Source organism: Hyla sarda (assembly GCF_029499605.1).
Source record: "Hyla sarda isolate aHylSar1 chromosome 1 unlocalized genomic scaffold, aHylSar1.hap1 SUPER_1_unloc_8, whole genome shotgun sequence".
Taxonomy (NCBI): Eukaryota; Metazoa; Chordata; class Amphibia; order Anura; family Hylidae; genus Hyla; species Hyla sarda.
In genome coordinates this window covers 662,667-684,912 of record NW_026607594.1, presented here as the reverse complement: position 1 = coordinate 684,912, position 22,246 = coordinate 662,667, and the positions used below count along the sequence as shown (strand labels likewise).

The following is a 22,246-nucleotide window of genomic DNA, read 5'->3' as shown; positions in this document are numbered from 1 at the left end:
AAAACCATATATATATTTTTTTTTTTTTCATATGGGAAGAGGGGGTGATTCAAACTTTTATTAGCGTAGGGGTTAAAGGGGTACTCCCGTGGAAAACTTTTTTTTTTTTTTTTTTTAAATCACCTGGTGCCAGAAAGTTAAACAGATTTGTAAATCACTTCTATTTAAAAATCTAAATCCTTCCAGTGCTTTTTAGGGGCTGTATACTAAGGAGATATCCAAAAAAGAAATGCATTTCCTCTGATGTCCTGTCCACAGTGCTCTCTGCTGACCTCTGCTGTCCATTTTAGAACTGTCCAGAGCAGCATATGTTTGCTATGGGGATTTTCTTCTGCTCTGGACAGTTCCTGAAATGGACAGCAGAGGTCAGCAGAGAGCACTGTGGTCATGACATCAGAGGAAATGCATTTCTTTTTTGGATTTCTCTTTAGTATACAGCCCCTAAAAAGTACTGGAAGGATTAAGATTAAGATAGAAGTGATTTACAAATCTGTTTCTGGCACCAGTTGATTAAATAAAAAGTTTTCCATGAGGGGGGCGTGTCCTGCCATGCTGCACTGAGGACGTCTTTCTGTGGAGCTCCGTCCCTGACTGCCACTGCACCGGGATTTATTGCCTGCAAATGACCAACAAGAGGAACAAAAAGCCTCCTAAGGCTAGGGGAACTCCCGCTGCCCCGGGGGTCCCTATCTCCAACTTCTTTACCCCTCTACAAGAGCCGCTGCGAATCGCGGACCGCGGCGACCCCCACCAGGCGCCATCTTCCTCCTCTCCCGCCCATGGGCCGCGACCTCACCGCAGTCTGCACACCGCAACGCTGCCACCTCGGGAGGGTGAGTCCTCGAACCCGGTTAGTGCCCCCGACATCTCCCTGCTGGATCTGGCCTCCCCGGACTGCTCTGCCCCGGTCCTGGCTTGTCAACAGGCGCCATCTCCCTGCTGGCTGAGAGCGGACCCCTTGGCCCCGCCCCCTTTCACCTCGGCCGAGCAACCGCCATTGCAGAGGCCCTGCACACCCACGGCGGCTGCCGGAGGCCCCAGTCCAGGCCACCCTGCATCTGATTACCCTGAAGGGCCGCTCCTATCCTGCAGTGACCCCCACTTTCCACTGGCCTTGGACACTGAGGACGCTGCAGAATCAGCTGCTGTTGCTCCCGACTCCCCTGCTGCCCTGGACCCCACAAATCTGGCAAGCTCCTTGAGGGGGTCCCCCTTATTGTTTGGCTCTATGGAGCCTCCAGCATCTTCTCCTGCAACCTCGGACATCCCACCTGAGCCACGAGTGACCCGTCTGCCTCCTCCACCAACTGAATACCCTCAAGGACTTCCTGACCCTCTGTGCCCTCCGGGTTCCCCTGCACTGGGTTGCCCGCTATCCCCAACCCCCTCCTGGGGCTCATCGAGTCTCTCCTCCTGGCCTACAGTGGAGAAAATGGGTGCTCCAACCTCCCTGCACCCAGGCCACCTGCCCACCATGCAGACTGTGGAGCCTCCACAGGTCCCACGACCCGCTCCTCTGCCTCGCTCAGTCTGTGACACGTTACCAGGATCCCTGCCACCTGCCACAGCCCACCACATACTGAGAGACCACCCAGAACTACAGGCCCTGCTGTCTTTGCTGCCATCTAAGCAGGATCTCTCATCCCTAGCATCGGAATTAAAAATGTCCTGGAGGCAGGATCTCCAGGTGGTTCAATCAGAAGTGGATTCACTACGCTCTTCTGTGCAGGAACTCCAAGCATTCAAAACTTCCATACAAAACGAGATGGTCTCCCTCCGCTCTGACATATCCACCCAAGGGCATCACCATCACCTTCTACACTCACAGTTGGATGACCTAGAAAATCGCAATCGCCGGAATAATATCCGGATCAGAGGCCTCCCTGAATCGATCCGACCTCAGGACCTATTTCCTGCGCTCACTGAACTGTTTAATTCTATCCTGGACCGACCGGCACGCACGCCCATTGATATGGACAGGGCACACCGGGCGTTGCGCCCCCCGAATCCTGACCCCCTTAAGCCAAGGGATGTTATCTGCCGACTGCACTACTATACCGCTAAGGAGGACATTATGCAGAGAGCCAGACAAATACGTGATCTAGAGTTCCACGGCGCCCGTTTACAGCTATTCCCTGATCTCTCCCGCCACACTCTCAGACAGCGAGCTGCCTTGAAGCCGTTACTGACTGTCCTCCAGAATCGCAGTATCCCCTACCGCTGGGGCTTCCCCTTCGCCCTCACGATCCGGATGGAAGATAAGGTTGTCACCCTGCGTCGCCCCTCTGAACTACCTTTATTTCTCCAGACCTTGGGTCTACCCACGGTGGACTTACCCCAATGGACTGAACTCCTTCAAGACCCATATACGCCATCCCCCTCCGATGTGGCACCGGGGATTGTCACTATGCTGAATCCGGCTACTCCCCGCCCTCAAAGGTCCCGCAGATGACCCCGAAGCACCTCACGCTCCCTGCGAGGATCCCAAAGGTCGCAGTGATCCATCTCACCTGCAGTTGATGGTCGTGACCGCTATGCCAGACCTGGTGCATATTGTTTCGCACTGGCCTTACCTGTAAGCTGCTAACCTCCTGGACGTTGCATCTCCGTCTACCGGAGCTGATCCTGCAGCCGACAAGACTGATGAGTATTATGGTGTTTCTGTGACCCTCCTGTTGTATTATTGTATTACCCTGTCATCATTTTTCCCATTTGTTACTGTTATATACTCCTGTTATTATCGGGCAGTCATACGGATTCTGAAAGTCTGTGTTGCTTCACTACCTCCTTGCATTGCCCTCCTTTTAGTGTGGCTCTCACAATCCGTATTACCTTGTACTTTATAATCGCCCCCAGTAGGTTACTGGTAGATTTAATCTTCCACCGTGTTTTTCTTTTTTCTTTGCATTTGGCCTCAGGCCACTTTGTTAGATTTACTGCGCACCCATACATAGTGCGCTTAACACCCCTGTTCCTTCTCCCCTGCCCTTCTCTCTCCCTCCCTCTCTCTCCCCTTTCCCCTAGCTTCCTCACCCTGCACCTCCCCTATTCCCCGGCCCACCCACCTCCTCTCCTAGCTGGCCTAGCGCCCCTACGGCCACCATGTCCTCACTTAAAATTACATCCTTGAATGCTCAGGGCTTAAATACACCAGGGAAACGAGCGAAACTACTCTACCACCTACACAAACAGAGGTCCCAAATAATATGTTTGCAAGAGACACACTTCCGCAGCGATCAGCTATCGGGGTTCCGTAATCGGTACTTCCCGACGTGGTATCATAGCAGCTCCCCCTCCCAGAAAGTCAAGGGTGTGGCGATATTTTTCCATAAATCGCTGGCAGTACAGATTTTGGATACCCGCACTGACCTAGATGCTCGCTATGTGTTTGTCAAATGTTCCATTCAGGGCCGGGAATACACGGTGGCGAACATCTACGCACCGAATCATGGCCAACGGTCGTTCCTGGAGACAACATTAGAGGACCTAAATGAGTTCTCTCAAGGTACGTTGATAGTGTGTGGGGACTTCAACGCTGCCCTTGATCCAGTGTTGGACACCTCATCGGGCTGTAGTACACTCTCCTTTGCAACTCTGAGGGGCATCAAGAGAACGCTTCACAGACTCCAACTATGTGATGCCTGGCGTCTCCTCCACCCCACTGACCGTGATTATTCCTTCTTTTCACATGCCAGGGGAGTGTACTCTAGACTCGACTATATAATGGTCTCTCACCACCTCCTACCCGCTCTGACCTCAGGTACAATTGACCCGATGATCCTTTCAGATCATGCCCCAGTCTCTTGCTCTCTGTCACTACCCGCTCTACCCAAGAGGGAATTCACGTGGCGTCTTAATGAGTCGCTTTTGCTGGACCCCCTATGTATGTCAGACCTGAAATCTACAATGGCCTCTTTTGCTCTGGACCATGCGGCTGACTCCACACCGCCACAAACCCAATGGGAGGCACTGAAATGTGTCCTTAGAGGAGTCTTGATTCAGCATGGGGCCAGACGCAAAAGGGAAGCCTCCGATAAATTAAAAACCCTCCTTTCCCAACTCCATGCGCTGGAGGTCCGCCATAAGCGGACTCTCGCTGAGAACGACCTACGGGATCTCCTCCGAGTGCGCAAGGAGATCCAAGTCCTTCTTGATAAGAAGCATAATAGGTTTAGGCAACAGTGTTCGGCCACCCACTACGAATGGGGTAACAAAGCGGGCCGCCACCTGGCAAGGGCTTTGAGAGATAAAAGGGCAGCCCTTTTTGTCCCCTCGATCAAAAACCCCCAAGGTAGCCTAGAACATCTTACTTCCGAAATACTCAAATGCTTCCACTCCTATTACTCTGACCTGTATGACCTGTCTGGCGTGGGTGGGACTCCTCCTTCCCCTCCACACGCAATATCCTCATATCTTCGCCGCACGGCTCTACCGTCCCTATCGCCTGAGGTTGTAGCTAGTCTGGAGGATCCCTTCACTGCTGAGGAACTGGACCTTGCCATTTCCTCCTCCCCCTCAGGTAAATCCCCGGGACCTGACGGCTACACCGCCCGGTTCTACAAGGCTCTTAAAACTGAGATCTCCCCCCTCCTTTTAACAGCCTTCAATGCCATTACCCCCTCCTCAGGTTTCCCCGACTCATTCTTAGCCGCGTACATCACGGTACTCCCGAAGGAGGGCAAAGACCCCAATCTTTGCCAGAGCTATCGTCCCATCTCCCTACTAAACTTGGATGCCAAGCTATATGCTAAAATGTTGGCTCTCCGCCTCACCCCCCTCTTGGAGTCCCTAGTACACCTGGATCAAGTAGGGTTTATCCCTTCTCGGGAGGCCCGCGACAACACTCTCAAAACCTTTACCCTGCTTCACCATGCCCAATCTTCCAATCTTCCCTGTATGGTGTTGTCCCTGGATGCTGAAAAAGCCTTTGACCGGGTGGGATGGGACTTCATGAGGGGTGTGCTGCAACAAATGGGTCTGGGGCCCACGGCCCTAGGTCGCATATTAGCCCTATACCGTAACCCCACAGCTAGAATTAGAATCAATGGGTCCCTTTCCCCCCCAGTTTTGATCCGTAATGGTACCCGACAGGGATGTCCCCTTTCCCCCCTGCTCTACGTATTGGTTATGGAGCACCTGCTCCAAGCCATTAGACTTGATGGTAACATTTGTGGCATTCAGGTTGGAGATTTGAATTTTAAATGCTCTGCATTTGCAGATGACCTTCTTCTTTATGTCTCATCTCCTGAAACGTCGCTCCCCGCTCTTATGTCGGCATTGGAGGACTTCAGTGCTCTGAGTAATTATAAAATCAATATCTCCAAGTGTATAGCCATGAACGTATCCCTCGACCCCTCCCTTGCCCTCAGATTACAGGGACTATACCCCTTCTCCTGGCACCCATCCTCGTTTCGCTATCTTGGGGTTCTGATCCCCAAAGACCTCTCTCGGATAGTGGAAATGAACCTCTCTCTCGGTGGTATAGGGTTCCGGCCTTACTTCACCGTTTTTATCCCTCGGTCCCGGAGGCATGCTGGAGGTGTGGACAAACCAAGGGGACCCTCACACACATTTGGCACTCATGCCCGCTTTTAGCCTCCTACTGGTCCTCGGTCCGCGCTCTCATATCGGAAATTACGGGTATGCAATTAGATGATACTCCTCAGATGCTCCTCCTCTCGATGTTGCCCGGGTCACCAGATTCCCTGCGGAAAAGTCTCACAGGTGTTTTACTAGCAGCGGCCAGACGAGTCATCCCTAGACGATGGAAAACCACCGCTCCCCCCACGACTACTGATTGGCTTCGCGAAGTCCTGCACATTCAGGGGCTGGAGGAATGTCTAGCAGATTTGAATGCCTCCACCGACCGATATATCCTGCGCTGGCGCCACTGGCTGGATTTTGCGGCCTCACCCAGCTTTCTCCAATATGGCCTCACCTGAACCCCCTCCTTTTCCTCTCGCTCACCTGTCCAGCCCCACTCCCCCCCCCCTGACCCCGCCTCCCTCCCTACACCCCCCCCCAGCACCCCACCCACTACCGATTGCAATGATTACCCCATTACTTGCCTACTATGTTCAGACTTACTAGACTAATGTTACTGTACCTTGCTTGCTAGGCTTATTTTATATGTACATGTTGTGAACCTGGTGTGTGATATTGTTCCTTTCTCTTTTTGCTTAATAAAGCTTATCGTTGAAATACAAAAAAAAAAAAAAAAAAGTTTTCCATGGGAGTACCCCTTTAAATCATAGGGGACTATTACATGCAATCCTTGATTACATACACTGAACAATACTGTACCATAGCATTGATCAGTGTTATCAGTACTCCATTACTCCAGCCTGATACTACTTCCCCCAAAAATAATTGCAGCCAGTTAACAAGAAGAATCTGTGACTGTTCTCTGCATTCAGTAGTTACTACTCACCTGGGTGGTTACCTGAAGGAATGTCCTCCTTATACTGCTCATCACAGCTCACATTTGTCTCCTCTTCTTCCTTTATGTCTGTAGCTTTAATATAGATCAGATCTTTCTTTGTAGGAATATCCTCCTTATACTGCTCATCACTGCTCACATCTGTCTCTTCTTCTTCCTTTATGTCTGTAGGATTAACATCGATCAGATCTTTCCCTGCAGGAATGTCCTCCTTATACTGCTCATTACCGCTCACATCTGTCTCTTCTTCTTCTTCCTTTATGTCTGTAGCATTATTATAGATCAGATCTTTTTCAGTAGGAATGTCCACCTTATACTGCTCATTACTGCTTACATCTGTCTCTTCTTCTTCCTTTATGTCTGTAGCTTTAATATAGATCAGATCTTTCTCTGTAGGAATGTTCTCCTCATACTGCTCATCACCGCTCACATCTGTCTCTGGAGCATTAATATTGTTCAGATCTTCTCCCTGATTCATAAGATGTGGAAGAAATATTGTAAAAGTCATCAGACAGTAGGAGAAGTCACGTGGGATGTTATAGATGAGCAGGAGATGAGGAGTAATGGAGGGTGAGGGGACTGACCACAAGAGCTTCACAGCCCTTCTACAGATCATAGGGAATATCTCCATCTACCTGATCATCCTGTGGAAGAAGAGGACGGGGACACCTCTCTGGTGCTGTTCTCTTACTGGATCTGACTGTAGGGAACACATACAGAAACTGAATTCATTCTTTACATACAAATAATGAGAGGACGTGTATATATAGTCATGTCTATTACCTGGTGATGTGAGGGGCTGCTCATCCTCCATCATGACCTGATCCTTGTACTGATCCTTGTGTCCTTCTACATACTCCCACTCCTCCATGGAGAAATAGACCGCCACGTCCTGACACCTTATAGGAACCTGACACACAATGATACAGTCATCACCCCGACCCCTCCAGTGGTGTTACTGTATAATGTCCCAGCATTCCCAGCAGTGTCACCTCTCCAGTCATCACCAGACCCCTCCATTACTATATAATGTCCCAGCAGTGTCACCTCTCCAGTCATCACCAGACCCCTCCATTACTGTATAATGTCCCAGCATTCCCAGCAGTGTCACCTCTCCAGTCATCACCAGACCCCTCCATTACTATATAATGTCCCAGCAGTGTCACCTCTCCAGTCATCACCAGACCCCTCCATTGCTGTATAATGTCCCAGCAGTGTCACCTCTCCAGTCATCACCAGACCCCTCCATTACTGTATAATGTCCCAGCAGTGTCACCTCTCCAGTCATCACCAGACCCCTCCATTACTGTATAATGTCCCAGCAGTGTCACCTCTCCAGTCATCACCAGACCCCTCCATTACTGTATAATGTCCCAGCATTCCCAGCAGTGTCACCTCTCCAGTCATCACCAGACCCCTCCATTACTGTATAATGTCCCAGCAGTGTCACCTCTCCAGTCATCACCAGACCCCTCCATTACTGTATAATGTCCCAGCAGTGTCACCTCTCCAGTCATCACCAGACCCCTCCATTACTATATAACGTCCCAGCAGTGTCACCTCTCCAGTCATCACCAGACCCCTCCATTACTGTATAATGTCCCAGCATTCCCAGCAGTGTCACCTCTCCAGTCATCACCAGACCCCTCCATTACTGTATAATGTCCCAGCAGTGTCACCTCTCCAGTCATCACCAGACCCCTCCATTACTGTACAATGTCCCAGCAGTGTCACGTCTCGTCATCACCAGACCCCTCCATTACTGTATAATGTCCCAGCAGTGTCACCTCTCCAGTCATCACCAGACCCCTCCATTACTGTATAATGTCCCAGCAGTGTCACCTCTCCAGTCATCACCAGACCCCTCCATTACTGTATAATGCCCCAGCAGTGTCACCTCTCCAGTCATCACCAGACCCCTCCATTACTGTATAATGTCCCAGCAGTGTCACCTCTCCAGTCATCACCAGACCCCTCCATTACTGTATAATGTCCCAATAGTGTCACCTCTCCAGTCATCACCAGACCCCTCCATTACTGTATAATGTCCCAGCAGTGTCACCTCTCCAGTCATCACCAGACCCCTCCATTACTGTATAATGTCCCAGCAGTGTCACCTCTCCAGTCATCACCAGACCCCTCCATTACTGTATAATGTCCCAGCAGTGTCACCTCTCCAGTCATCACCAGACCCCTCCATTACTGTATAATGTCCCAGCAGTGTCACCTCTCCAGTCATCACCAGACCCCTCCATTACTGTATAATGTCCCAGTAGTGTCACCTCTCCAGACATCACCAGACCCCTCCATTACTGTATAATGTCCCAGCAGTGTCACCTCTCCAGTCATCACCAGACCCCTCCATTACTATATAATGTCCCAGCAGTGTCACCTCTCCAGTCATCACCAGACCCCTCCATTACTGTATAATGTCCCAGCAGTGTCACCTCTCCAGTCATCACCAGACCCCTCCATTACTGTACAATGTCCCAGCAGTGTCACCTTTCCAGTCAGCAGCTCCATCATCTTGTTAATGAGTTCTAGGATCTTTTGTTCATCCCTTTCCTCATGTATCAGGGAGTGAGGTGGGGGCCCCGGGATTGGACTCAGGGTTCTTCCCCGTCCTTCACACACAGGGGCCCGACAGCGCCCACTAGAGGACTTCTTCACTACTGTGTAATCCTGTGTATGGAGAGACACATTAATACCACTACATACATTCCCAGAATCCCTCACCTCTCCAGTCATATCCATCTGTTATAACATAGATAAGAATGAGGTCATGTGACATCACTCCCAGAATCCCTCACCTCTCCGGTCATATCCATCTGTTATTACATAGATAAGAATGAGGTCATGTGACATCACTCCCAGAATCCCTCACCTCTCCAGTCATATCCATCTGTTATTACACAGATAAGAATGAGGTCATGTGACATCACTCCCAGAATCCCTCACCTCTCCAGTCATATCCATCTGTTATTACATAGATAAGAATGAGGTCATGTGACATCACTCCCAGAATCCCTCACCTCTCCAGTCATATCCATCTATTACATAGATAAGAATGAGGTCATGTGACATGACTCCCAGAATCCCTCACCTCTCCAGTCATATCCATCTGTTATTACATAGATAAGAATGAGGTCATGTGACATCACTCCCAGAATCCCTCACCTCTCCAGTCATATCCATCTGTTATTACATAGATAAGAATGAGGTCATGTGACATCACTCCCAGAATCCCTCACCTCTCCAGTCATATCCATCTGTTATTACATAGATAATGAGGTCATGTGACATCACTCCCAGAATCCCTCACCTCTCCAGTCATATCCATCTGTTATTACATAGATAAGAATGAGGTAATGTGACATCACTCCCAGAATCCCTCACCTCTCCAGTAAGCCGGAAGAGTATCTGTAGGGTGAGGTTTATGATCCTGTCGGCCATCTTGTTCCTGTCTCTCTCCATGGTTGATGGGTCATCCAGGAGAATTCTCTTATATAGAAGATATCAGCAGAGGATCCTGGATTGGAGAAACCTGAAGGGAAGAAGAGGAGACGATGATAAACCGCACCAGATTCTATGGAGAAATAAAACATTATAAGAGACATTATAGGAGTTTTCAGATTTCTCTATAAAACAAAATCCATTGTCCGAGGGCTGTAAAATAAGAGACTAGAGTGCACTCCCCTCTCCCGTCCAGTGGTGGCACTCTAGTCCTCCAGGTCTTCTGAGGTCGCTCTCCCTGCTCTGCTGAAGATGTTGTGAATCCATTTCTTCTAATCTCTGAGGCTGCGGTGTATTCAGAACATCTTCATCAGAGCAGGGAGAAGAATAGAGGGATTCAATATGACATTGTCCAATGAAGAATACTGAAATGTGTCCACTAGGGGGCACAATATACATCACAATTACATCAGGATTTTATGTGAATTGTGATATGTCGCCCCGGAAGAACCTGCTATTACCTGCAGCAGAGGCCGAGCATCATATACCGTTACACACGCAGGGTCTGGGCCATCACCGGAGTCAGTGTTTACCAAGCAGGGTGCCTCCAGCTGTTACAGCATTTGGCTGTCAGGGCATGCTGGGAGTTGTAGTTTTACAACAGCTGGAGGCACGCTGGTTTGGAAACACTTAAGTAATAATAAGGGTGCGGGAGAAACTTAAAAAACCTGATGCTTACATAGTCCTGTATGGAAGAAGTGGCTGATACCCGGAGAAAAGAGACTGACCAGGTGACAGGATGGGCGGGTAAGTGACCTGATACCTTCACCATCCAGACATCCCCTGGGGGGCAGTATAGGCAGGAAATCAGGCAAACAACCACTGGCCGGCACGGCGCTCCCTAGAGAAACAACCGTACAGCGCCATGTCTAAGCCACGCCCACCTACATTATTTTATTACAAAAATGGGATATAAACTTCTTAGGGGAGGGGCTTCTATTACAAACCCTGAATAACGCTCTGCCATAGTGATCAGTGTTATCAGTGCTCGGCTTATACAGGCTGTGGAGGTCTCTGTATACTTAGAGCCCCGATCTGAGCACAGAGCATGGTAAGGGGCCCTCCGGCCGTCATCTCAGTTGATCTAGACTCCGCCCCCCCAACAACTGCATTTTACTCATTTTAGATCCTGCAATCGACTTTAATCACGGAATCTAAAGGGTTAATGGTGATGAGCGTCATTAGTGGTGAGTCCTGGCTGCTTATAGCTCCTGAGCTCACCTCAAAGTCCCATATGGGGCACAGAATGTAAATATACATCGTGTCCTTAAGGGTTAATAATAAACATCCCCAATAATCCTGATCTGATGGTGACCGCACACACATACCTGTATCTGTAGAGGAGCCGTGTGCTTACAGGACCTGCGATGATGTCACGGTCATGTGATCAGTCACCTGGAGGAGGAGGAGTCACATGATCAGGGGCTGCTGCTCCGAGAGATCTCCACTCACAACAGCAGTGACTGCCCCACCAGGACCTGCTCTGTATCTGCTACATGCTGGAGGTGTAGGACCTGTGATGATGTCATAATCATGTGACCAGTACATTTGAGGGGCAAAGTATAGCAGTATAGATGTGACTGTGGCTGAAGGACCTGTGAGAATGGTCATGTGACAGCAGAGTCCCGATTGATCACATGACTGTGACATAATCGCAGGTCCTGTAAGTACACGGCTCCTGTACAGCTCTGCAGGTGGAGGTATGTGTGTGGTCACATGTTGCTGTTAGATGTTTTTTGTACTATTAACCCCTTCAGAACCCAGCAGTTTTGCGTTTTAACCCCTTAAGGACACAGTGATTTCTCTTTTTAATGTCTTCCTCCTCGCCTTCTAATAGCCATAATGATTGCAATTTCCTCTTTACAAACCCATATGACGCTTCTTGTTCTTGTTGTTTTTTTCACCACCGGTTTGTACTTTGTAATGACATCACTCATTTTACCTCAAAATCTACAAGGGCCAAAAAAATATTATTTGTGGGGTGAAATAGAAAAAAAAAAGCTATTTTTAAATTTGGGGTCTTCTGTTTTGACGCAGTGCACATTACGGTAATAATTCTTTTTATTCTGTAGGTCCAAACGTTTATAATGATAAATGATTTATATAGGTTTTATTTTAACACTTTTAAAATATAAAACAATTCTGACTTTTTGTACAATAATGAGTCTGTATCAGATTGTCCTACCTTGTCTCCTATAACTCTCTTATTATTCCGTATACGGGGATGTATGAAAGTCATTTTTTGCGCTGTGATCTGTAATTTATATCGGAAACACTTTAGTTTTGATGAGACTTTTTGATCACTTTTTAAGAATTTTTTTCTGGACCATGAAGTTGTATTTTTTTACGTTTACGCCATTGACCGTGCGGTTACACATATGTTTAGGTTTATTTTTGTTTACATTATTTCATTTAAGAGAAACAAATTGGTAAATGGGGAAGATTAATCGTTTATTAGGGGAGGGGCTTATTCATATTAAGTTAATGTTCTTTTTACCTTATTCCCAGTTTTTTAGTCCCTGTAGTAGACTATTACATGGAATCTATAGATTACATACACTGATCAATGCTGTGATGCTGAGGCTGCCTGCAGGATTGGAGCGTCGTTCAGACAGCGTGGAGCGAGGTTAGGGACCTCCACCCGTTCTCTCAGCTGACCAGGACCCCGCTATTTCACTGTGGGGGTCCTTATCAGCTCCACCGGAAATAGATTTTTGGCATTGGTGATGTCCGGCATTAGCAATGAGTCCCAGATGCTGATAGCAGGTAGGTCCTAGGGACTATGAATCGTGCTGAACTCCTGACTGTGGTTCATAGACTGGCAGCAGCCTCCCTCCCCTCCAAATCTTATCACTTTAATGACAGGAGTCCCTGCTCTGAAAGGGGTTTCCTGCACAGGAGCAGAAGATATGCCAGATTTGATGCGTCTCCTGCTCCGGAGCTTGGCCCATGGCTATACATTATATACCTCCTGCCCAGTCAGCCATGAAGGAGTTAAATGGTGGTGATGCATTGCTACTTAACTTTTCTGGGGCCACACACTATACAGATAGCTGCTTATTGTCCCTTCTACTCGCTGGGATAAGAACAACCAGTCTAGCTAGGGTTAAGTGGTACACAGCACTGCCAATTCTATCCTTAGGGGCCAGACAGTAAGCAGCCATCTATATAGTCCCGGGGGAGGGGAGCAGTGATACTATGAAATATCACTTAACTCCTTACACTCCATGGGACGGGCGCTTTGGGTATAATGACCTGAACTGACAGCTGGATCATCAGACTTGCGGTCAGTTGGGGACATGTGACCATAATATAGAGGATCTGCCCCGACAAGTATTCACCTCATCATCCGAGAGCAAGAAGATAAATCATGTGCAGGAATATCCCCTCAAATGTCTCCATATAACATCCTGGAATTGTATAGAATTAAATGTTTATTCACAATACAGGTTCCTATAAGGTGTCAGGACGTGGCGGTCTATTTCTCCATGGAGGAGTGGGAGTATGTAGAAGGACACAAGGATCAGTACAAGGATCAGGTCATGATGGAGGATCAGCAGCCCCTCACATCACCAGGTAATAGACATGACTATATACACACGTCCTCTCATTATTTGTATGTAAAGAATGAATTCAGTCTCTGTATGTGTTCCCTACAGTCAGATCCAGTAAGAGAACAGCACCAGAGAGGTGTCCCCGTCCTCTTCTTCCACAGGATGATCAGGTAGATGGAGATATTCCCTATGATCTGTAGAAGGGCTGTGAAGCTCTTGTGGTCAGTCCCCTCACCCCCCATGACTCCTCATCTCCTGCTCATCTATAACATCCCACGTGACGTCTCCTACTGTCTGATGACTTTTACAATATTTCTTCCACATCTTATGAATCAGGGAGAAGATCTGAACAATATTTATGCTCCAGAGACAGATGTGAGCGGCGATGAGCAGGATAAGGAGAACTTTCCTACGGAGAAAGATCTGATCTATATTAATGCTACAGACATAAAGGAAGAAGAAGAGACAGATGTGAGCAGTGATGAGCAGTATAAGGACATTCCTACAGGGGAAGATCTGATCTATATTAATGCTCCAGAGACAGATGTGAGCCGTAATAAGCAGTATAAGGAGGACATTCCTACAGAAAAAGAGCTGATCTATATTAATACTACAGACATAAAGGAAGAACAAGAGACAGATATGAGCGGTTATGAGCAGTATAGGGAGGACATTCCTACAGGGAAAGATCTGATCTATATTAATGCTACAGACATAAAGGAAGAACAAGAGACAGACGTAAACATTGATGAGCAGTATAAGGAGGACATTCCTATAGGGAAAGATCTGAGCTATATTAATGCAACGGACATAAAGGAAAAACAAGAGACGGATGTGAGCAGTGATGAGCAGTATAAGGAGGACATTCCTACAGGGAAAGATCTGATCTATATTAATGCTACAGATATAAAGAAAGAAGAAGAAGAGACAGATGTGAGCGGTGATGAGCAGTATAACCCCTTAACGACGCAGGACGTATATTTACGTCCTGCGCCGGCTCCCGCGATATGAAGCGGGATCGCGCCGCGATCCCGCATCATATCGCGTCGGTCCCGGCGCTAATCAACGGCCGGGACCCGCGGCTAATACCACACATCGCCGATCGCGGCGATGTGCGGTATTAACCCTTTAGAAGCGGCGGTCAAAGCTGACCGCCGCTTCTAAAGTGAAAGTGAAAGTGACCCGGCTGCTCAGTCGGGCTGTTCGGGACCGCCGCGGTGAAATCGCGGCGTCCCGAACAGCTGATCGGACACCGGGAGGGCTCTTACCTGCCTCCCCGGTGTCCGATCGACGAATGACTGCTCCGTGCCTGAGATCCAGGCAGGAGCAGTCAAGCGCCGATAATGCTGATCACAGGCGTGTTAATGCACGCCAGTGATCAGCATAGGAGATCAGTGTGTGCAGTGTTATAGGTCCCTATGGGACCTATAACACTGCAAAAAAAATGTAAAAAAAAAAGTGTTAATAAAGGTCATTTAACCCCTTCCCTAATAAAAGTTTGAATCACCCCCCTTTTCCCATAAAAAAAATAAAACAGTGTAAAAAAAATAAAAAATAAACATATGTGGTATCGCCGCGTGCGTAAATGTCCGAACTATAAAAATATATCATTAATTAAGCCGTACGGTCAATGGCGTACACGCAAAAAAAATTCCAAAGTCCAAAAAAGCGTATTTTGGTCACTTTTTATATCATTAAAAAATGAATAAAAAGTGATCAAAAAGTCCGATCAAAACAAAAATCATACCGATAAAAACTTCAGATCACGGCGCAAAAAATGAGTCCTCATACCACCCCATACGTGGAAAAATAAAAAAGTTATAGGGGTCAGAAGATGACATTTTTAAACGTATAAATTTTCCTGCATGTAGTTATGATTTTTTCCAGAAGTGCGACAAAATCAAACCTATATAAGTAGGGTATCATTTTAACCGTATGGACCTACAGAATAATGATAAGGTGTAATTTTTACCGAAATATGCACTGCGTAGAAACCAAAGCCCCCAAAAGTTACAAAATGGCGTTTTTTTTTCGATTTTGTCGCACAATGATTTTTTTTTCCGTTTCGCTGTGCATTTTTGGGTAAAATGACTAATGTCACTGCAAAGTAGAATTGGCGACGCAAAAAATAAGCCATAATATGGATTTTTAGGTGGAAAATTGAAAGGGTTATGATTTTTAAAAGGTAAGGAGGAAAAAACGAAAGTGCAAAAACGGAAAAACCCTGAGTCCTTAAGGGGATAAGGAGGACATTCCTACAGATAACCGCACTGGTGAGTAGTAACCACTAAATACAGAGAACAGTCACAGATTCTGCTCGGTCACCAGCTGCAGTAATCACAGAAAAAAATAATGTTCATATATGTTACTTACTAGGTCATCCAGATGCTATACAGGTCTTTTTTATTTGTCTTCTGTATTTGGCTTACAAATCCCTCTGTTCTGCTGCTCACTTATTCTGACATCCACTGTTCAGGAAGGGGAGTGTCCGCAAGCACTGAGCCCGCCCTCACTCACCATTCATTCATTTCCTCTCTGGGTCTGCTGTGCTTTTCTGGGTCTCTTTATCCAATCACTGCAGGCGGCTCTATAACCCCCTCCTCTCTGCTTTCATGCTGCAGTCTGATAGGACAGGAGTGAGCACAGAGGAGTACTAGTCCTGCCCTCACTTACTGGACTTTGCCCCAGGTCTGTGCTTCAGCTGGGACAAAGATGATGCTGCAGCCGGACAGGATAATGTTTTAGATCCGTGTTCTCAAAGTGTGGCCCTACAGATGTTGCAGAACTTCAACTCCCAGCACGACCGGACAGCCAATGGCTAGATGGTATGGGGACCCCTAGTGGTCATAAGCCATGATCTCTATAAAAAGGAGATTAAAAAAATGTATGAATGTTAGTGAGTGGGCGCTCCGGTCGGTAACACTTCACTGAATGGCAAACGGCCTAACTGCTCTGCCAGTGTAGTGAGATATATGGTCTGCACCCTCACTGATACTGATCTTGTCTTTAAAGTCCTTGTTTGCGCTGTTGTTTTTATTGTCCCTGTTGTCTCCATCTTATATAGTCAGCAGGATTTCCATGTAGACGACTAGAGGAATAATTTGGGATATTTCCCAGCACTTCTGTATTGCTGGGGGCTCTGAACCGCCTCGGCTGTCGTCTGATTTGTGCCCTATGGATTGTTCATTGCTGCTGGATGGGAGTGTGATGGGGTCCAGGAGTGGGGTGTATGTGACCTGAAGACCCTATATTATGTCTACATTAACTATTTATTATCCAGAGGACGGGGAGAAGGTTCCATGATGTCACATGCTGCACTTATAATGTTCTACTAAAAAGACTATAAATATGGGCGCAGTTATTAATAAATCTGTGTTATTCTCTGCAGATTCTTGTACCAGGAGATCAGAGGAGAATCTTATATCTTCAGATTATAAAGCAGATGATGATATCACACAAGATACATATGAAGAACATTCCATTATCCCAGATACACCCTCAGCCCTTCACAGCCAAGATCTGTCATCTCATCCTTATATACAGGTCCTGTCTTCTCATTCATCACAGGATGTTCAGCAAAATAAAAGTCACAGAAGGGGTGTTGGACATCAACGAGCTCATACAGGAAAGAAACCATATTCATGCTCAGAATGTGGGACATGTTTTACTTTTAAATCAGGTCTTGTTGTACATCAGAGAACTCACAAAGGAGAAAAGCCGTTTTCATGTTCAGAATGTGGGAAATGTTTTACTCAGAAATCACATCTTGTTACACATCAAAGGACTCACACAGGGAAAAAGCCATTTTCATGCTCAGAATGTAGAAAATGTTTTCCTCAGCAATCACATCTTGTTACACATCAAAGAACTCACACAGGAGAGAAGCCATTTTCATGTGCAGAATGTGGGAAATGTTATACTGAGAAGTCAAGTCTTGTTCAACATCAAAGAACTCACACAGGGGAGAAGCCATTTTTATGTTCAGAATGTGGGAAATGTTTCTCTCACAAATCAAGTCTTCTTCAACATCAAAGAATTCACACAGAGGAGAAGCCATTTTCATGTGCAGAATGTGGGAAATGTTTTACTCAGAAATCAGACCTTGTTGTACATCAAAGAACTCACACAAGAGAGAAGCCATTTGCATGTGCAGAATGAGAAAAGTGTTTTGCTAATAAATCACATCTTATCAGACATCAAAGAATTCACACAGGGAAGAAGCCAATTTAGAGTATTATATATTAATCATGTACATAGGATAGTTGACAGTAATACATATATATATATATATATATATATATATATATATATATAAATGCTTATTTATAGGCCTCATCTCCAAACTTCTTACCAATTGTTAAAGAGAACCTCTCATTAACTTGTTACATGTTATAATCCTCCCAGATCACTGCCCCCATCATGATAAACCACCCCCGGCCTTTATTTTTATTATTTCTTAGTTTTCTACCTTGATATTGTTCTGTATTTTCTGCTCAGTCTCAGTCAGATTCACAGACTGGGAAGGGGCGTTCCCCAGCAGGTGTGACATCATCTGAAGCCATACAGGGGAGAACTTCCTCCCTCACTCAGCTACACACAGCCCAGAGCAGTTCAGTGTGAGATGAGCTATGATTGGCTAAGGCTGCACTGGCTAAGGCCAGCAGGAGTCCAAAGTATGTGCAAGAGATGGGGGGAAATGTGCTCTGGACAAGTAGGGAGACACCTAGTGGCAGCTTTTTTAAACACAAATAAAACATAGAAAACTTCAGTGCAATAGCAATTTTTAATGAGTGCCCATTTAATAAAAGTTTTCTTTCTTATATGATTTATTATTCTTATATTCATCTCCGCACACTGGACTTATAATAAATGTAATATTGTCCCTGACGTTGTATATAGGGAATGTAACGCAGCGATCCGATCATCCAGAACAGCAGAAGGAGTCTGCGATCGAGCAGACCAGAGCAGAAGATCGCCGATAACACTGATCAGTGCTATGTCCTATGCATATAAACAACAACTTTAAGGGAAACCCCCAAAGGGGTGCCCTAAACTAGAACCCCCCCCCCCCCGAAAATTAATAAAAAAATATAACTTTTATTGTTTGCATATAGAAAATATAGTGCAATCTGATTCAGAAACCATTGGTAACACGTGGTGTGTGTACCACAATGATTAAAATAACAAACTTGCCGCCAGTCCTCTGATGATGCTGGGTAACCAGCGAAACGCCGTCGGGACTCTGGCTTGTGGTGAACTTTTAACATGCAGGGTTTTTGTCAGCACCAGTATACATTATAGTTATTGCCTCAGTGGTGGCCATACAAATGCTGCGGTTTCCCCTAAAGTTGTTGTTTATAGTTTTTGCCCTGGAATTTCCTGGGGTTTTTGTTGTTCACATGTCCTATGCATAGCACTGAACAGTATTAGCAATCAAATGATTGCTAAAAATAGTCCCCTATGGGGACTATTAAAATGTAAAAATAAAATTATAAAAAGTTTTTAAAAAAATGTGAAAAACCCCCTCCCCCAATAAAAACGAAAATTATCCCATTTTCCCTATTTCACCCCCAAAAAAGTGTAAAAAAAAAAATGATATACATATTTGGTATCGCCACGTGCGTAAATATCTGAATTATTAAAATAAAATGTTAATGATACCGTACGGTGAACGGCGTGAACTTAAAAATTTTTTTAAAAAAATCCAAAATAGCTGCTTTTTTATAACATTTTATTCCAAATTTTTTTTTAATGAAAAATGTATTCAAAGTTTTATATAAGAAAATATGGTATGAATAAAAAGTACAGATCATGGTGCAAAAAATGAGCCCTCATACCGCCGCTTATACGGAAAAATGAAAAAGTTAGAGGTCTTCAAAATAAGGGGATTTTAAACGTACTAATTTGGTTAAACAGTTTGCTTTTTTTTTTTTAAGCGCAACAGTAATAGAAAAGAACGAAATCACGGGTATCATTTTAATCGTATTGACCTAAAGAATAAAGAACACGTCATTTGTACCGTAAATTGTATGGCGTGAAAAGGAAACCTTCCAAAATTTGCAAAATTTCAGTTTTCTTTTTAATTTCCCCACATAAATAGTATTTTTTTTGTTGCGCCATACATTTTATGGTAAAGTGAGTGATGACATTACAACGTACAACTGGTCGCGTAAAAAACAAGCCCTCATACTAGTCTGTGGATGAAAATATGAAAGAGTTATGATTTTTTGAAGGCGAGGAGGAAAAAACGAAAACATAAAAATAAAATTGTCTGAGTCCTTAAGGCCCAAATGGGCTTCATCCTTAAGGAGTTAAAGGGGTACTCTGCCCATAGATATCTCATCCCATATACAAAGGATAGGGGTTAAGATGTCTGATCGTGGGGGTCCTGCCGCTTTGGACCCCCACAATCTCCCTGCTACACCCGGCGTTCGTTTAGAGCGTCGGATGCACCGTTTGTGACATCATAGCCACACCCCCTCAATGCAAGTCCATAGACTTGTCATGTCACAAGCCTTCGCCCCGCATTTCCAGTCATCCGACACGCAGCAAAGTTCCCTCAGTGCATCAGATGTCTGGGGGGCCGCAGCTGAGATCGCGGGTGTCTAGGGGCGGAGTTCCCCTTTAACCAAGTTGGTTGCGTTTTTTTCTTACTGGGATCTACAAAAAAACTTGGTGAAACCCTATAACCCAGAGAGGGGCCCGTTTGGCTACTGCTTGCAGCTGATTCAAAGAAAATCCCTTCAAAACGGAGTCCGGCCCTAAAATAGGTCGATATTTTCTCATAATCTTCTTTATGGCAAAAAAGCTGCGGACTATAGGGAGTAATAAATCTGGGGACGGTTTATTTGTCTTCATATTAACATTTCATGGGTTACTTTTCTGTGTAGGAAATTAATGCCTTTGATTCATTATAATTTCTCTTTTTTTAACCTTGAATGCAGCGATATAGATTCCCTATAAATGTTTCTGTTTCCGACCAATTTGGCCTGAGTGTCACCCACTCCCCATATGGGATATTTATATTACATGTATTGGATGCAGGAAGAGGCTTGTGAGGTGATATTCCCTGTTATCTCTTTACTGTAGGGGGAGACCTGGATTTTATCGTACTTGTCTGAAAGAAAAACATTAAAAAAAATGTCTTTACTGGAAAAAGGAGACGTGAATTTAACCCCTTAAGGACTGAGCCCTTTTTCACCTTAATGACTGAGCCCTTTTTTGTAATTCTGACCACTGTCACTTTAAGCATTAATAACTCTGATGCTTTTACCTTTTATTCTGATTCCGAGACAGTTTTTCATGACATATTCTACTTGAACACAGTGGTAAATTTTCGTCGTTACTTGCATCCTTTCTTGGTGAAAAATCCCCAAATTTCATGAAAATTAAACATTTTTCTAACTTTGAAGCTCTCTGCTTGTAAGGAAAATGGATATTCCAAATAAATGATATATTGATTCACAAATACAATATGTCTACTTTATGTTTCCATCATAAAGTTGACCTGTTTTTACTTTTGGAAGACATCAGAGGCTTCAAAGTTCAGCAGCAATTTTCCAATTTTTCACAAATTTTCTAAATTGGAATTTTTCAGGTACCAGTTCAGTTTTGAAGTGGATTTGAAGGGTCTTCATATTAGAAATACCCCATAAATTACCCCATTATAAAAACTGCACCCCATTCAGTAAGTGTGTTAACCCTTTAGGTGTTTCACAGGAATAGCAGCAAAGTGAAGGAGAAAATTTTTTACACTCGCATGTTCTTGTAGACCCAGTTTTTGACATTTTAAGGGGTAAAAGAAGAAAAAGACCCCCAAAATTTGTAACCCAATTTCTCTCGAGTAAGAAAATACCTCATGTGTATGTCAAGTGCTCTGTGGGTGCACTAGAGGGCTCAGAAGGGAAGGAGCGACAATGGGATTTTGGAGAGTGAGTTTTTCTGAAATGGCTTTCTGGGGGGCATGTCCCATTTAGGAAGCCCCTATGGTGCCATAACAGCAAAAAAAAACAACAAAAAAAACATGGCATACCATTTTGGAAACTACACCCCTCAAGGCACGTAACAAGGGGTCCAGTGAGCCTTAATACCCCACAGGTGTTTGACGACTTTTCGTTAAAGTTGGATGTGTAAATGAATTTATTTTTTCACTAAATGCTGCTTTTCCCCAAATTTCAGATTTTTACAAGGGGTTATAGGAGAAAATGCCCCAAAATTTGTAACCCCCATCTCTTCTGAGTATGGAAATACCCCATGTGGACATCAAGTGCACTGCGGGCGCACTACAATGTTCAGAAGAGAAGGAGTCACATTTGGCTTTTGGAAAGCAAATTTTGCTGAAATGGTTTTTGGGGGGCATGTCACATTTTGGAAGCTACTAAGGTGCCAGAACAGCAAAAAAAAAAAAAAACACATGGCATACTATTTTGGAAACTACACCCCTCAAGGAACGTAAGAAGGGGCACAATGAGCCTTAACACCTCACAGGTGCTTGACAAATTTCCGCTAAAGTTGGAAGTGAAAATGAAAAATTAGATTCACTAAAATGCTGGTTTTACCCCAAATTTTTCATTTTCACAAGGGGTAATTGGAGAAAAAGCCTCCCAAAATTTGTAACCCAATTTCTTCTGAATATGGAAATACCCCATATATGGATGTAAAGTGCTCTGCGGGTGAACTACAATGCTCAGAAGAGAAGGAGTGCCAATTGAGCTTTTGGTGAGAGAATTTGGTTGGAATA

At 45.3% G+C, this 22,246-nt stretch overlaps 2 protein-coding genes across 2 annotated transcripts in view; one reads left to right on the top strand and one right to left on the bottom strand.

Annotated features, from left to right (window-relative positions):
- The window catches only part of LOC130298293 (zinc finger protein 585A-like), a 68,649-nt gene that overhangs the window by 5,620 nt on the left and 40,783 nt on the right, over positions 1 to 22,246 (bottom strand). The gene's annotated exons all lie outside the window — the stretch shown is intronic.
- On the top strand, positions 16,387 to 18,342 carry LOC130298286 (gastrula zinc finger protein XlCGF71.1-like). Its single transcript, XM_056551218.1, has one exon. It carries the CDS (start codon positions 16,855 to 16,857, stop codon positions 17,662 to 17,664), a length of 810 nt encoding a protein of 269 aa, XP_056407193.1. The 5' UTR covers positions 16,387 to 16,854; the 3' UTR covers positions 17,665 to 18,342.